The 15,792-nt window shown below is 36.6% G+C and overlaps 2 protein-coding genes across 2 annotated transcripts in view; one reads left to right on the forward strand and one right to left on the reverse strand.

Moving 5' to 3' along the window:
- Nucleotides 1-4,865: 4,865 nt before the first annotated feature.
- rxfp3 (relaxin family peptide receptor 3) lies at nucleotides 4,866-6,333 on the forward strand. The gene has a single exon (XM_056446637.1). It carries the CDS (start codon nucleotides 5,071-5,073, stop codon nucleotides 6,295-6,297), a length of 1,227 nt encoding a protein of 408 aa, XP_056302612.1. The 5' UTR covers nucleotides 4,866-5,070; the 3' UTR covers nucleotides 6,298-6,333.
- A 5,918-nt stretch (nucleotides 6,334-12,251) lies between these two features.
- The window catches only part of slc45a2 (solute carrier family 45 member 2), a 38,041-nt gene continuing 34,500 nt past the window's right edge, over nucleotides 12,252-15,792 (reverse strand). Inside the window, exon 7 of the mRNA XM_056447098.1 lies at nucleotides 12,252-12,509. Within this exon, the coding sequence (XP_056303073.1) occupies nucleotides 12,294-12,509 (216 nt within the window). The 3' untranslated portion in view covers nucleotides 12,252-12,293. The remainder of the gene's footprint in view (nucleotides 12,510-15,792) is intronic.

Consider the following 15,792-nt stretch of genomic DNA (forward strand, 5'->3'; position numbering starts at 1 on the left):
CATTTAATTTATAATTTATCACAATTTATCAACCAAATTTAAAATGCATGGTGTGTAGATTAATTAACCATTAAGTAATTACTTGAATCACTTGACGAATCGATGTGACAAAAACATAACGTGAATATTTAGAAAACATAGAACTTCCTTGACCTTTTCATGCATTTAAATAATTAATTTTGCTTTCATCTTACCTTTCCTAGAGCCCAAAAGAGGATGTTAAACAAATGCATGGATCTTCATGGATCTTCCTTGAAACCAGCTGCTTTCACATATGGTCTCTGAAATCACATGCATAAATTAACCCAATTTATGCATTAAACAGCTATTTCACACATACAGTGTACTGTACATTCTGCACACATTTAAAAAGTAAACAAGATAATGCTTTCTTGAGCACAACAAAGGCTTATATTAATTCAGGATGCTCCGTTGTGCAGAATGACATTTGGGTTTCGTTCTCACTCCATTTGAGCTTGTCGTGTTTAATGAAATATTCAGCAGTCGATGTTCATTTTGGTTTTCTTGTATCGAGTGACGTCAAGACTGACACCTGAACTTCGTGACCTGTGTTTCAACTCCACGCAACAGAAACAATCTCGTGAGATGTGACAGTGTGAATGTACAGTAGTGTTAAAAAAGCGGGACAGAGGGAATGATCTGACGGAGCGAGGATGTTGTTCATGTCCCCCTGTCTGAATCCCGTAGGGAAATCTGTTGATGAATAATGCATATGAGCATGAAATACAAACAAACATAAAAAACAAGCTGCTGTGGAGACTTAATTAATGATTGATCGCCGGACGTGTTCATATGCACTCAGATTAATAGAAGTCTTGCCAAGAGCAATGTTTGAGAAGCGCTTGAGTCAATTACTTCAAAATAATGAGCATTTGTTCCAATTTTAAGTTGATTTAAGAACATCACAAGTAGATTGGTCAGGGTTTATTTCCAACGTCACTTAATGTGAATGAGGAATGCGTCCAGATTGAGGGTAGAAAAGAAAATGCTTACCTGATCTAATACAGTTATTGAATGGTAATTGCTCAAACAAACTAATTATGACGTTAAGCCTAATAATAGGTTACATTGGTTACAATAGCTTTTATTGGTTTGTCGGTTGACCTGTATCCAGATGGATGGATGGATGGATAGATGGACATTCATTCATTTTCCTTCGGCTTAATCTCTATTTTAGAGGTCGCCAGAACAAATTGAACCGCCAACTATTCCAGCATACATTTAAGCAGCAGATGGGTTTCCTCTGGGTGCTCTGGTTTCCCCCACAGTCCAAAGGCATGCTGTACAGATGAATTGAATAAACTAAATTGGTCGTAGTGTGTGTGTGTGTGTGTGTGTGTGAGAAAATGTGAGAGTGTATGGAAGTTTCCCAGTACTGGGTTGCAGCAGGAAGGGCATCCGCTGCGTAAAACATATGCTGGATAAGTTGGCGGTTCATTCCGCTGTGGTGACCCCTGATGAATTAAGGGACTAAGTCGAAGAAAAATGAACGAATAATATAATATAATATAATATAATATAATATAATATAATATAATATAATATAATATAATATAATATAATATAATATAATATAATATAATTGGCGCAGTGGGTAGCACGTTCACCTCACAGCAAGAAGGTCGCTGGTTCGAACCTTGGCTGGGTCAGTCGGCATTTCTGTGTGGAGTTTGCATGTTCTCCCCATGTTTGCGTGGGTTTCCTCCGGGTGCTCCGGTTTCCCCCACAAGGTCAAAGACATGCGGTATAGGTGAATTGGGTAAGCTAAATTGTCCATAGTGTATGTGTGTGAATGAGTGTGTATGGATGTTTCCCAGTGATGGGTTGCAGCTGGAAGGGCATCCGCTGTGTAAAACATATGCTGGATAAGTTGGTGGTTCATTCTGCTGTGGCGACCCCAGATTAATAAAGGGACTAAGCCGAAAAGAAAATAAATGAATAACAATATAATATAATCCAAAAATCATTTGATTATTAAGCAAACTTCATGTTTCACAAAGAAATTTTATACATTTCCTATCATCATTTAAATTATTCGCTTAATTTTTGATTATTAGTGTGCATTTATAAGCACTTTATTTACACTGTAAAACGTGATATGACAAGACAACAAATGTTTTATGTTACTTTAACTTATTTAAATTTAAATGATTTAAATTTAAGTTAATCAGGTTTTAACAAAATTGTTTTAGTTACATGAGGTTTAACTTTATTTATATATTTATATTTATTTATTTATTTATATATATTTTTTTTTACACAAAATAGTATTTTAAATTAAAATTTAAAATACTTAAATTATTGCAGTAATCACAATTTATATGTATATACAGTACATACATGATGTACAATTTTAATTGACTTATAGGTTAGCTGAAATTTGCTTTCTATAGATATTTTAAAATGTATTTATAGACATTTTTATGAAAAAATAACACCCAATAGTGTACATCATGTACAGTTGAAGTCAGAATTATTAGCTCCCCTGTTTATTTTTTTCCACGTTATTTGTTTAACGAAGAGAAGATTTTTTTTTAAACATTTCTAAACATAATTGAATAACTCATTTCTAATAACTGATTTATTTTATCTCTGCCATGATGACAGTAAATAATATTTTACTAGATATTTTTCAAGACACTTCTATACAGCTTTGACATTCAAAGGCATAACTAGGTTAATTAGGTTAACTAGGCCGGTTAGGGTAATTTGGCAAGTTATTGTATAATGATGATTTGTTCTGTAGACTATCAAAAATATATAGCTTAAAGGGGCTAATAATTTTGACCTTAAATTATTATTTTTTTAATTAAAAGCTTTTATTCTAGCTGAAATAAAACAAGACTTTCTCCAGAGGAAAAAATAATTATCAGACATACTGTGAAAATATTCTTGCTCTGTTAAACATCATTTGGGAAATATTTTAAAAAGAAAAGAAAATTCAAAGGGGGCTAATATTTCTGACTTCAACTGTTTATATGTTAACAAAATTATCTCAGTCTGATATTTTGAATCAGTTTGACTAATGTAAGTTGAGATGACTAGCAAATTTCATTTGATTCAACTAAACAACTTAAGGTAGTAAGATTATTTTTTACACTGTAGACAGCTTTATTGGAGACTTTCTCAATATTTTGATTTTTTGAACCCCTCAGAGTCAACATTTTCAAATAGTTGGATCTCTGCCAAATATTGTGCTATCATACATTACTGAAAAGAATGTTTATTCTGATTTCAGATGACGTATGAATCTCAATTTCATTTCATTTTATTATTGATTTTATGGTACAGGGTCACACACATATACAGTATAGGGTGGTATATTCCAATTCAATTTCTTTTATCCAATTTCTGGAGCTTACACTCCTCATTTCTCTCAGTTGAAGTTGAGATCTGCCAATGGCACAGAAGCCAGAAATTGAGCTCTTATATGTTATGAACAGTCTGATTTCAGCTGACCTTTGAAGTTGTGACAATACTTGACGTAACATGGTTGCCAAGAAACTGTTTTGCCAGGTGGGCTGCTGTTTGAAGCGCATTCCCATTACTTGAGGATGGACAAGAGCACGAGACAGAAACCATGCAGTGGAATGGCTCTGATCAGCATAAATTATCTAGATTATTGGTCTGTAATTTGGTTATTATTGTTATTAAAAAACAAAAACTAACTATTTACACCGTAATAACACAATTATAGCATATATTTCCCCCCACTTAACCAGAACCGAACGATTAATCCCACAGGCACCCCAGAGCTTCATTAAAGAGTTTCTGTGCACCATCACAGGCCGATGAGAAGGATTTGCAGAGGGGCAGAGATCACTTCATTAAATCTGACCCGATACTGCAGCTTATGCACTAATCAACCCTCAGTCACTTTCTAGAAGGCAACATGATCAAACTTTTAAAGGTGCATGCTGCTAATAAACTGTCAGCAACTTATGTTTAAGGAAATATAGTTTTGCTAGTGTGATCGTGCATCTGTCATACGTAAGATGCTATTAAGTAAAAACATATACTGTAGACATTCTGTTTAATCAAATAAATACTGAACTCGATGTGAGAATCATATATTTCAGCCTGTCAATCAAGACAAAAGAGATTTCACAAACAACCCAAAGCAAGATTTCACAAACAACCCACTTTATATGCTAATCTGTATCATCTTTTCTACCCTAGGGACACAGTTTTGAAACAAAAGTTAGCTTTTTTCCCTCCAATACATTTATCTGGGTTTCTAGTTTATTTTCTAATTTATTTTTGTCTGCTTCTGTATACTTAAAGTCTTAGCTTCCAAAACAAACTGTAAAAAAATTATTCATTTTCACTGTTGTACAGGGAAAAGAACTTACAGCTTGAACACACGTTGACTTTTTTTCAGAATGGGGACCTGCCATATTATAATATTTTAAATAAATTTATTAATATATAAAATACATTGTTTTTCTCTCAGATGTTTATACAGTGATTAAAGCAAAACCCTGCAGGCAAAAACTGTTTTTCTGAAGCTGTCAATGTTTAGATTTTGGTCTTTTTGACTATTTACATACAGTTTTTTCAGCTGTTTGTTAAAAGGAAAACATCCACATTAATTTATTAATATTTTTGCTTAAATATGTCCTAAAAACTACACCCATTAAACTTTCCTGAAAGCAATAACGCATGCACATCTGCACTCCACTCAAGCATTCAGAGCAGCACATCACAAGGAACGCCACTGTCTTGTGCTGCGTAAAAGCGCACGCCATCCAATCCATTGACACTTGGCTGTATAAAAAACGCAGCGAGCTGTCAGTGTGCGTGAAGTTATGGACGGACAACAGATTTGTCAGATAAATATCATTATAACGCAAGGTGAAAGTACCCTTGTTTAGATTTGAGATACATTTGGTGACTATCACGGCTGCAATGCGCGCGCAAAGAGCGACGATTTCATCCAAGGAGGACTATGATGACAGTGACATACAGTGAAGATGGGAGAAGTTGGAATATTGAGCCTCCTGAGTGATTAACTAAACCAGAATGGACAATCTACATTAAACAGCAGCAATGGAAAAGACTTCTGACATCGAGCGCGCCGAATACGCGTCTGGAAGTCTCCCGTTAACTGAATACAACGCAAGCTTCGCGGCGAACCGGACTAATCTTTCGTGGACTGACTTTCAGGATCTCGGGGATAAACCCGACTTCATAGGAGACGGATCTGCAGTGCTGAGAATAATCATCTCTATCATTTACTCGGTGGTGTGCGCGCTGGGTTTAATCGGAAACATCCTCGTCCTGTATCTCATGAAGTCCAAACAGGCATGGAAGAAGTCCTCCATCAACCTGTTTGTGACCAGTTTGGCGGTCACGGACTTTCAGTTTGTTTTGACGCTTCCCTTTTGGGCTGTGGAGAACGCTATGGATTTCACATGGCTGTTTGGAAAGGCGATGTGTAAGATAGTTTCTTATGTCACGGCCACGAACATGTATGCCAGCGTGTTTTTCCTCACGGCGATGAGCGTCGCGAGATACTGCTCCGTGGCTTCGGCGTTGAAAAGTAAGAGACGTCGGCTGCGTTTCTCTGCGCAGTGGATGACTGTCATCATCTGGATAGCCGCGGTCGGTGCCGCTCTGCCGAACGCGATTTTCTCAACCACAGCCACGGTTTCTAACGAGGAACTGTGTCTGGTGAAATTCCCCGACCGGAGCGGAGACGCGCAGTTCTGGTTGGGTTTATATCACGCGCAAAAAGTACTTCTGGGTTTCCTCATTCCGTTCGGAATAATCAGCATCTGCTACCTGCTACTCCTGCGCTTCATAACTAACAAAAACATCAACACCTCCAGCGCTAAAAGGCGCTCCAAAGTGACCAGGTCTGTGACAATCGTGGTTCTGTCTTTTTTCCTGTGCTGGCTGCCGAATCAGGCGTTAACAGCGTGGGGTATTTTGATAAAACTCAACGTGGTGCACTTCAGTTATGAGTATTATACCACACAGGTGTATATATTCCCTGTCACGGTGTGTTTGGCACATTCAAACAGTTGTCTCAATCCCATTCTGTACTGTTTGATGAGGAGAGAATTCAGAAAGGCGTTGAAAAAGCTGTTTTGGCAAATCACATCACCTTCTGTGACGAACATGAGACCTTTTACCGCCTCCACGAAGCCCGAGCAGGACGAGCAGGCGCCCGCGCTGATTCCTCTCAGTGCCGCGGAGCCCGCGCTCGTCTTTTATCCTCCAGGGGTTGTCATTTATAACGGAAGAAACGACCTTCTGCCTAACAGCACATAATGGGAGGTTAATGAGGAGGATTCAGACTCCCGACAAAACGGCTAACTTTGTTTCATTTCTAATTAACTAAAGTTGCTGTCAAAGAAATCGCCGTGCAGAGTAAAATCCGGTCTGGACAACCGTGTTGATATGGACAGGTGCTTCTGTCACTCGAAACACTCCTTAATTATGCAGAACTCTGTGGTTCATATGAGTAAGTTATGATCTGAACTATAGTGTGCAGTGCACCAAACAAGCAGACCTGAAAACTGAAGTTAAGCTGTGTTCAAACCACACCAAAGCTGGTTTGGAAGTGGAATAAAAACTAATGCAACTTGGACAAATGACATATAATGATGAACAATAACAAAAAATATTATATAAATGATATAATGTTAAAGCACACCTTTTTCATTATTCCAAATCCTCCATTACTGTTCAGTAAAGACTTTGGAAAATGCCATACCATTACACTGGATCTTTGTTTGTGTGTGCAATGAATATGCAATTGTGTATGCAATTTACTTATATTACGAAGTCTTGAGTTCTCAGCTGATATAAATATATAATTTGCACATACAAGTGCATCGGCACACATCAACATTTGGAATGTGTGTGGTACTGGTAGCTTAAACTAGTTTTCTAAATTTTACAGGGCATATTAGGTAAGGGTTTGATTTAAATGTTATTATTTTATTATAAACATTTTATTTATAAACATCCGCTAAAATTTCCTTCAAATTCCAAATAGAAATATAATCATGTTGAGCATTAAAAAAATGTATTTTCAGAAAGGACCAGTTTATCAAAGAAAAAAAATCAGGGTTACCAAATACTGATATTTTAAAGGGCACCTATGATGCAAATCAATGTTATGCGAGATCTGCTTCCTTCATGTCTGTCAATGTGCTGTTTATATGACGCAGCCAAGGTGGAGATTGAGGCACATTCTGACTGGCACGTGGAAAGCAGGAGAGAACTAGCATTTGAGGCACAGGCAACAGAAACAGCTTCATTGTGTTCAGAGCAGAAAATCCAATCTTCAGAAAGGTGTAATAAATAATCTGATGAGTGTTTTGAGCTGAAACTTAACAGACACTTTCTGGAGACACAAAAGTCTTATATTAAATCTTGAAAAATGGGTAAAATAGGCGCCCTTTAATCTGTTCAGAAGTAAAAACACTGGTATTGTGTTTTTAAACACTGATAGAAAAGTCTGACAACATGGCCCTTTTAGTCATTTATTTGATGCCAATATAGCTATAAATATCATTTTTTTATTTGACATTTTAGAAGAAAAAAAAACTTTTGCTTAATAACATAACTGCAAATCACAAATCCAGAGAAACTGAGAATGTTCTTGTACTCTACAATTATTATTTTTCTCCAAAGCTGTATTTGTTTTAAAGGTGCTGTGTGTAAGTTTTCGACTATTCTAATGCATATCAATACCATAACATGTTTACAGATATTTAAGAAACATGCTAAGTTAACATATCTGAAAAAACAATACTAAAATGTCAGTTACTCTACTCTAAAATGTGCGCTCCTTGCCGAAGTGTCTATTTTTGTTTTAGTCTGAATACCTTAACCTATTGCCAGTTTACCCAATTATATTTCAACACCCTGGGTTGCCTTGATGGAAAACACAGCCTATTTCATGGCTAAAAACGTGACCTCCAGAGGACAGTAGCAGACTCTGAAATGAGACGCAGTTTGTTACAAAAATCCAGTCAACTCTCAAACAATACAAATAATACAAATCTAAGCTTTAGCTGACCAGACACAATTATTCCTGTTGGTGTCATCAAGTCTGAAGCCTCATTCACACTACACAACAAGTATCCGTTCATTTCAACGGAGAGTGAGCGACTTCCGGCGACCTCCGTCTTTGTGAACGACATCGACCGTTGGCAACCAGGTGGGCATGTTGAGCGACACAACAAAGTTGAGAATCCTTCAATTTTATGCAAGTGAAGAGTTACTTTCTTGAGCGACAGCCAATAGGAGCACCAGTAGAGCTCATGTGATCCTCTCTCAGCTCGCCCAGAGGCTGGTTGTATTCTCTGTGATGTAGACCGACACACCCCTGCATTTGCAACAGGTCACCACCTAGAGCGACAAACAGCTACAATGTCGCTGATAGTGTGAATGAGGCATCAGAGTGTCTGTCTTTGTTTTGTTCTCTATAACTCACCCACTGCCAGTTTTCTCAATTGCATTTCTACACCCTGGGCTGCCTTGATGGAAAACACAGCCTATTTTATTTAAATCTAAAAGGTGCCCTCAACGTGTGCAAGCACGGCCAAAAATGTGACCTCTGGAGGACAGTAGCAGACTCCGAAATGAGACGCAGTTTAAGAGTTGTAACGATCCACATGATGTGGCTTTGAATTCACAAGCAATATAAGAATACAAACATGAAGATTAGCTGATTAGCTTACTGTGAAAGGTTCGATTTTCAGGTTGTCCTTCTGGTAACCTGCAAATGTCCAGTTTTAGGAGGAAAAAAATCCTGAAAACAAATTGAATTTGGACTGCAATACCTAGTTGAACCACTGTGTGTCAATCCTTCATACAGCACCTTTAAAAAGAACACTGTGAACAAATCAAGATAACCAATCTACAAGTGTGAACACACGTCAACTCAATCCACTCCAGGTTTTCTCACTACCCCTAGTGAGAGAAACCCTTTCCAATCAATCACCGAGCAAGAAGACAAAGATCAAAATCACACTCAAACGCATTATTTAACCTCCACTAGCATTTCTCACACACTCTAATCTGGAACTGTGAAACAATCAAATTACAAAGCGAGAGTGTTGTGTAGCGTTTCTGAGAGTAGCATCTGATCCACAATGCATGGATGCATATATTTTCTTAGTTGGTTTAAAAAAAAAATTAATTTGCAGTGGTTATAACCATGAATGTGTCAATAATCCTTGATTTAGGTTTACCTACTAATTCACAGTAAGGTCCAAATGTCTATTTTTGTATCACACAACAGATAAACATTTTATATCTGCCAGTGATGTGTTGCTGGGTAAGATTAAAAACATAAACAAATCCTCCAAAACCTGTCCAATTGTTACTCAGATAAGGTTGTATGTAACAAGTAGAAGTAAACCATCTTGGGCGGATTTAATGTCTTTTAAACAGGCTAAAGATCAAGTGCGCTTCCCACACTTTACCTGTGGTGGCCTTCCAAGTATATTAACAGCCGCTCAATTTAGTGGCATTTATTTATTTTTTGTTATTATTATCATCCTTTTCGCTATGGATTAACTAGTGGAAAATGTCCTCTCGCCCTACACGTTTCCTACTTACCTTTGTGTGCGCAAGAATTGTCAATCTCAAGTGCTCTGCAGAGACCCACAGAGACGCGCCATTTTGGGACTTAAAAATGCGTCCGTCCGAGGTTTCTCAATTCCAAGAACGCAGAGAATGGACTTGCGTTCTTGGGAAGACCGGTCTTGCCAGGTCACCTCGGAAGAACGAACGCGAGAGACCCGAGAACACAGAACGCGTCCTAGCTATGAGAAATATAATGCTGCTTTCTTCCTGATGGTCACATGACCTTCGTGCATTTTTAACCGAAAATTTACACATTACACTATTTATACAACGATTTATTGTTTTTCACAATATACACTAAGCATAAAGACTTTACAAATATACTTTGCACTATACAAATAAAACTGATTTTAATACAAATTTCATTAAATAAACACCCTTATTGAGTTTATGTCTTTATTAAGATATTCATGGTAATGTTTACTTTCACGGTCTCATTTAGGGAAAGTTCTAACTCGTAAATAAGTTATATTTCTGAACTTTAATACTTTTTTGCATTCTACATTGGACTGGAAAGAAAGCAATAGATAGAAAATAGAAAACATTTTGTGAGGAACTTGTAATTCTTCATGACCATATGTTCAAGTCAGATACTGGGCTAAATATGGACCAAGTCCGAAAGGGCAAAACAAAGACCACGTCGATATTTGGTCTATGTTTGGACCAAATCCGACAGACAAAACAAAGACCACGTCGATATTTGGTCTATGTTTGGACCAAATCTGACGGGCAAAACAACCACGTCGATATTTGGTCTATGTTTGGACCAAATCCGACAGACAAAACAAAGACCACGTTGATATTTGGTCTATGTTTGACCAAATCCGATGGACCCTATACAAACCAATTTTTGACGTCGATATTTGGGCTAAATGAAGTCCACGACGGGCCGACTTGATTTAGTCCAAAAAACAACGTCGAAATGACGTCTCGTGCTGGGTGGGAAATCTCAATAAAAATGCTGTGCTTCCCACCTCCTGTCGCAAAGACTCCTGCGACTTCTAAAGTCTGCATTGGTGTGTCCTGCCAATTCAAGAACACATTCGGCAACTTTCACGCGTCCTCCGATCTTGCAGTCTTGAGTTTTGGAACTGAACTTTGGCGGATCATGAGGACGTTACACGAGAACATGAGAACTCAAGATCGCTGAAGAACGCATATTGAGAAACAGCCTAAATCTCCTCAAATGTCCGGGATTCGGCTTTTGGTTTCGCTTTCTAAGCAGAGCTTAGCAGAGCAGAGCAAGAGAAACATTAAATAATTAATTCTTTGATCTAAACGACTTCTCTATTCACTCAGACAGGACAAATTAAACTGGCCACAAAATATATGTACACTGTTAGAAATGGTTAATTAACTCAGTTGCCCCATTTAAATAACCTATATTTTTCATTCTTGTATTTGTTATACTTTTTAATGATTTGTAATCCATAGATGTTTTTAGTTCTCATTTGCTGTATATATTTCTTTAATTTGATGATGTTGATAATACATATTTTATACATATCTAACATGCTTTGGCAAAACTGTACAAAATGTCAGCAGAAGATTTGACCTGTGCACAAATACAAAAAGTAATTTTTTTTGTCTTTAGAAAAAAAAGTAAAAAAAATAAATAAATAAATTCAAGCCATTGAAAAGAAACAGTGAATAATCAATAAAATTATTGTTAAAAATCACTTTTTGTCGCATGTAGGTAATCATGTGCCATGGATAAAAGGTGTGTTTCAATCTGGCTACCACTGGAAGTATATTTCAAACCTGTGGAAAGCACTGGAGTTGATCACAAAGATTGCGTGTCATCATTATAGCACACTAAAAAGGGATTAGTTACTTCCCTAAAAGGGAGTAAACCCATTGCAATCTGTTAATTAGACTCAACTTATTTAATCATTTTAAGGCAATGGGTTTACTTTGTTAATTTTTTAAGTAAAGTGAACTAATCACTTTTTTTTTTACCAGTACTGCTTTGCAGCTGGAAGCGTATCCGCTGTGTAAAACTTATGCTGGAAAAGTTGGCGGTTCATTACGCTGTGGCAACCTCTGATAAATAAGGGAGTAAGCTGAAGGAAAATGAATTAACTAATTACTTTTACAGTGTAATACTGAATTGTGACTATGTACATTTGTTAAATTACTATGCATTTGACTTATCTGTCCGACTTCATCGTCAGATTAAAAAATACTCAACACCACCTACATAAAGATGATTTGTCCTGAATATAAAAAAGGCATAAATAAAACAAGTATAAGCTAAAACACTTTTCATCCAAAGCCACAATTCATTGATATTACTAAAATAAAAGTACGAGAAGAATCTGAAATGCTTGTATTTCTTAATCCAGTCATTGTTTTGTTCAAAGTAAATATTTAAATAAAGGTTTGACAGTGCTATTCACTTAAAAAAGTAACAAAACTTCATAAACCATCCATGCAAACATTTCATTTCTAGTCAACTCTTCCTTGAATGCATGTAATCTTTCTTTCAACGTCACAGACTATTATTTATGAATGTGGCAGGCGAATAGCAGTACATTGAAAAAAAAAAAATTTATGGAATCAGCAAACGTTCAGGCTGATGCATCCCAAAATGTCTCAGTGAATAAAGGAGAGGAACCAAGTGAAATAGAGAAAGGGTATTTATTTGAGGCTTAATCTGTACATCACATGAAGATAGCAATAAAGAGGCAGCCGATTAGGGACACTGTTGAGGCAGAAAGCACTACTACAATCACGCTGCCCGCTAGATTGACCAGTGCTCCCAGTCCAGCTCCAACAATGACCTGAGCCAACTGAACCATACAGGTAAGAGCGGCGCAGTCCATCCCTGTCCCGCGACCCTCAGAAGCCACTCCATCTCCGCCTAATTTCCTTTGCTCCTGTGGCAGAAAGAGAGGCATTGCTTAAAATACAGCCTGCAATCTGATCAAATCTTGCACTCGCTTTTCTGAGATATCAGAAAGCGTCTATGCCGTGTTGCTAAAAGTTGTTTCTGAAGGTGTGGAGTGACTTTATAATGAGCCGAAAACTGTGGATCTACAGATCTGGAAGTTTTGCTGTAAAAAAAAAGTCAAACGCATGAAGTAACATTCCAAGTTGAACTCCAGCAGGCTTTAATGAATACATCAATTATAATTCAGCCTGAGTTGCGGTGAGGGATTTCGATTTGTAATTCGATTTTGTGGTGTGTAAATGTTTTAATGTCACTGGGATTTAAGATGGAAGCTAAACTAATCAATTTCTGAGATACTGTATCTTAAATTACCAAATGGTCTTGGGTAAACAGCTTGTTATTTTCTACAGTCAGTACAAAACTCTCAGTTTGTTATGTAGCAGTGGCGGATAAATTGTTATATTTATTCAACATTCCATTCATCTGTGCTAATCTGATATAAATTGAGTTGGACATTGTTTCTCACCATTCAATTAATTTCAAGTTTATTTGTATGGATCTTTACACTATGTTTATAGCTTTTGAGAAAATGGATGTTTCCACATTATAATTAAGAGTACTTTGATTAAAGGGGACCACTTAAAAATCTCATTATAATTGTTATTATACATTTTAAACAGTGTTAACCCTTTATCAGGCAGTATGGTAAATTCATTCACATTGACTACAATATCATTTTTAAGTCTTGTAACAAACCACAGCATTTTTCAATGAGTAGTTGTTGCTCAATTGTTTTCTATTAGGTCATCATTAGCAAGGTGTGGATTTACTTAGCATTACAACCAAAAGCAGAAATGCAAATAAACACACACCACAACATTTACATACTCACCAGTCACAAACAGCTAGCCTGATCTCACGAGGAAACGTAACTTTTTTACATTTTGTCAGTGGCTAATTCGTAATTCAGTCGTGCGAAAATATATGATTTTTAAAAAGGAGGCATAGCACCAAACACCGCAGCTAAGCCACACCGTCATTGGGGATGAGCAAATCATACTAATGGCCCGTTTCCACTGAGTGGTACGGTACGGTTCGGTTCGGTACGCTTTTATGGCCGTTTCCACTGTCAAAAAGCGTACCGAACCGAACCGTACCGTACCACTTTTTCGGCACCCTTCGAAAGGGTACCAAACACGAGAAAGGGTATCAAAAGGCGGAGCCACACGCGCAGCTGAACGCTATTGGTTTACAGAGATACGTCATTCGCTTACGCAACAAGCCAGAATGAAAACAAAAACCCCTCATGTTTGAAATACACAGCCAACGAGCCGAGAGATTACAGCGGAAATATAAATACATATAATAACAAGCCATGGTTGACCCGGGCTCAAACAAACCTTGTCGTCGTCTTGATAAACAGCCACAAAGCCAGTAAGAAAAGCAGATTTACCCTGTACCCCGTAGTTTCTTACGAGCCAGTCTGAGGCGAGAGCGGTTTCGCTTTCTTGCTTACGCTCGCGCGTGGCTAACATTATATCTGAAATAACAAACATCTTGAGATGATGATAATAACGTGCGCTTGATTATTGACATGCTTTTGAAACCCGATCCTGTCAGACACTGGCAAACGCGAGAGTGAAGCGTGAAGAAACAAAGGAGAAGCCGGAAAAAAAGGAGCACATTATTTTTCAGCAAACATGAACAAAATGCCATGATTAACTAACTTATTATCTTCACCTTTTGGACTATTATGAACTATTATAAATTGTAGAGGTGTTCAGTTTCGGGTTTTTTGGAGTAAGCTCCTAATTTTGGAGTTGGTGGAATCGACTCCGGAATCGACTCCATTTACATTCACTTAAAATACTGCAAGGATTAAACTGTATCATATCGCGCTTTACACAATGCTACTGCGTCAATTGCAGCCTTACATTGTGCAGTTCTCCTCTGGTCAGACAAAACCAGCAGTAAATCATCTGCAGTCAAAAAAATAGTTATAAGCCTACACTTTTTACAGCATTTTTTAATTGTCTAGTTTAGATAAGCCTAATTTAGAAAATTACATTGCAATCTTGGAGACAGAAAGTTAAAACATCAATTTATAATAGAAATGTTTAATGGAAAGACGTGTAACAGTTCATTAACAAACAGAAAAAAACACCTCAATTGGGCCCAGTTTAAAAAGTATATATAAAATAGTCCAAATAATATCTTCTTAATATAAATGTTTGATACTTGAATACTGTACTGAATAAATCTGCGGTTGTTCATTTCTTTCTCTTTTTTTCTTTTTTTTTTTTTGATGCTCCAACCGATCAAAAACAAAATAGCTGATTGATTTAATGACCAATTAAATATTGAACCTCGTACACAAAATATTTTACTTAAATAATTCATACATTAACAAACCTAAAATAAAAAAGTAGGTGACAAACTGTGCTTTAAAGCATATCATATTGCTCTCTTTCGTAAATGTGATTTTCTTTAAAGTGTACTTTTAAATACTTAATTACTTTACTTTAAATATGATTGTTTGTTTTGTGCAATTTGTTCATTATTGTAATTCAATAAAGGTGTGTTAACGGGACGGTATATGTCGGAAGAAAAGTAGTGAGTCAGACCTAGTTTTTGAACACGTAGCCTTGGCTATATTTTATTTAAAAATCCTCTTTTAAAACGAATTTTGTTTGGCATCATTTTTATGTATTTTTGTAGTTATTTACAAAATAAAGGAAAGAATGAATTAGAGGTGAAATTATGTGCGATCAGGGCCAAAACAAAACCACAACCACATGTATTGTCAGATTTTGTGACAATAAACAAACATATAATAAAAAACATATAATAAAATAAACAAATCTTGGCTACTTTTGTCATTATGATTAGTGTTTTATTTATTTATTTATTTATTCATGAAATAGGCATGAAAATATTTTAATTAAGCATATAGCAGCAGTGCTAATTTAAGACGTTGATCCAATTAAATTCACACACATATGCTATATTTAATTTATAACACAGTAAGCTTGATATTGCAGGCAGATCCAAACCACAATGCTTTAAAACCAAAATGCAAAAGGTGTAAGTGCTTTATAGGAATTTGAAAATGAAAGCAAACTTCATCCCGCAGCACTATTTAATAGTCTAGAATGCTCATGGTCACGAAATTCAAAAGCCAAAGCGTAAAACCTGTGAGCACGTATTCAAAGCGGGCGCATTCAGTGTTCATCGCGTTCGAGAATGAGCATTATAACTAGAATGTAACT

The sequence above is a fragment of the Danio aesculapii genome, chromosome 21 (assembly GCF_903798145.1).
Source record: "Danio aesculapii chromosome 21, fDanAes4.1, whole genome shotgun sequence".
Lineage (NCBI taxonomy): Eukaryota > Metazoa > Chordata > Actinopteri > Cypriniformes > Danionidae > Danio > Danio aesculapii.

Excerpts from the sequence above, each read along its gene's own strand:
- rxfp3 (XM_056446637.1), top strand. The coding sequence starts at position 5,071 with ATGGAAAAGACTTCTGACATCGAGCGCGCCGAATACGCGTCTGGAAGT.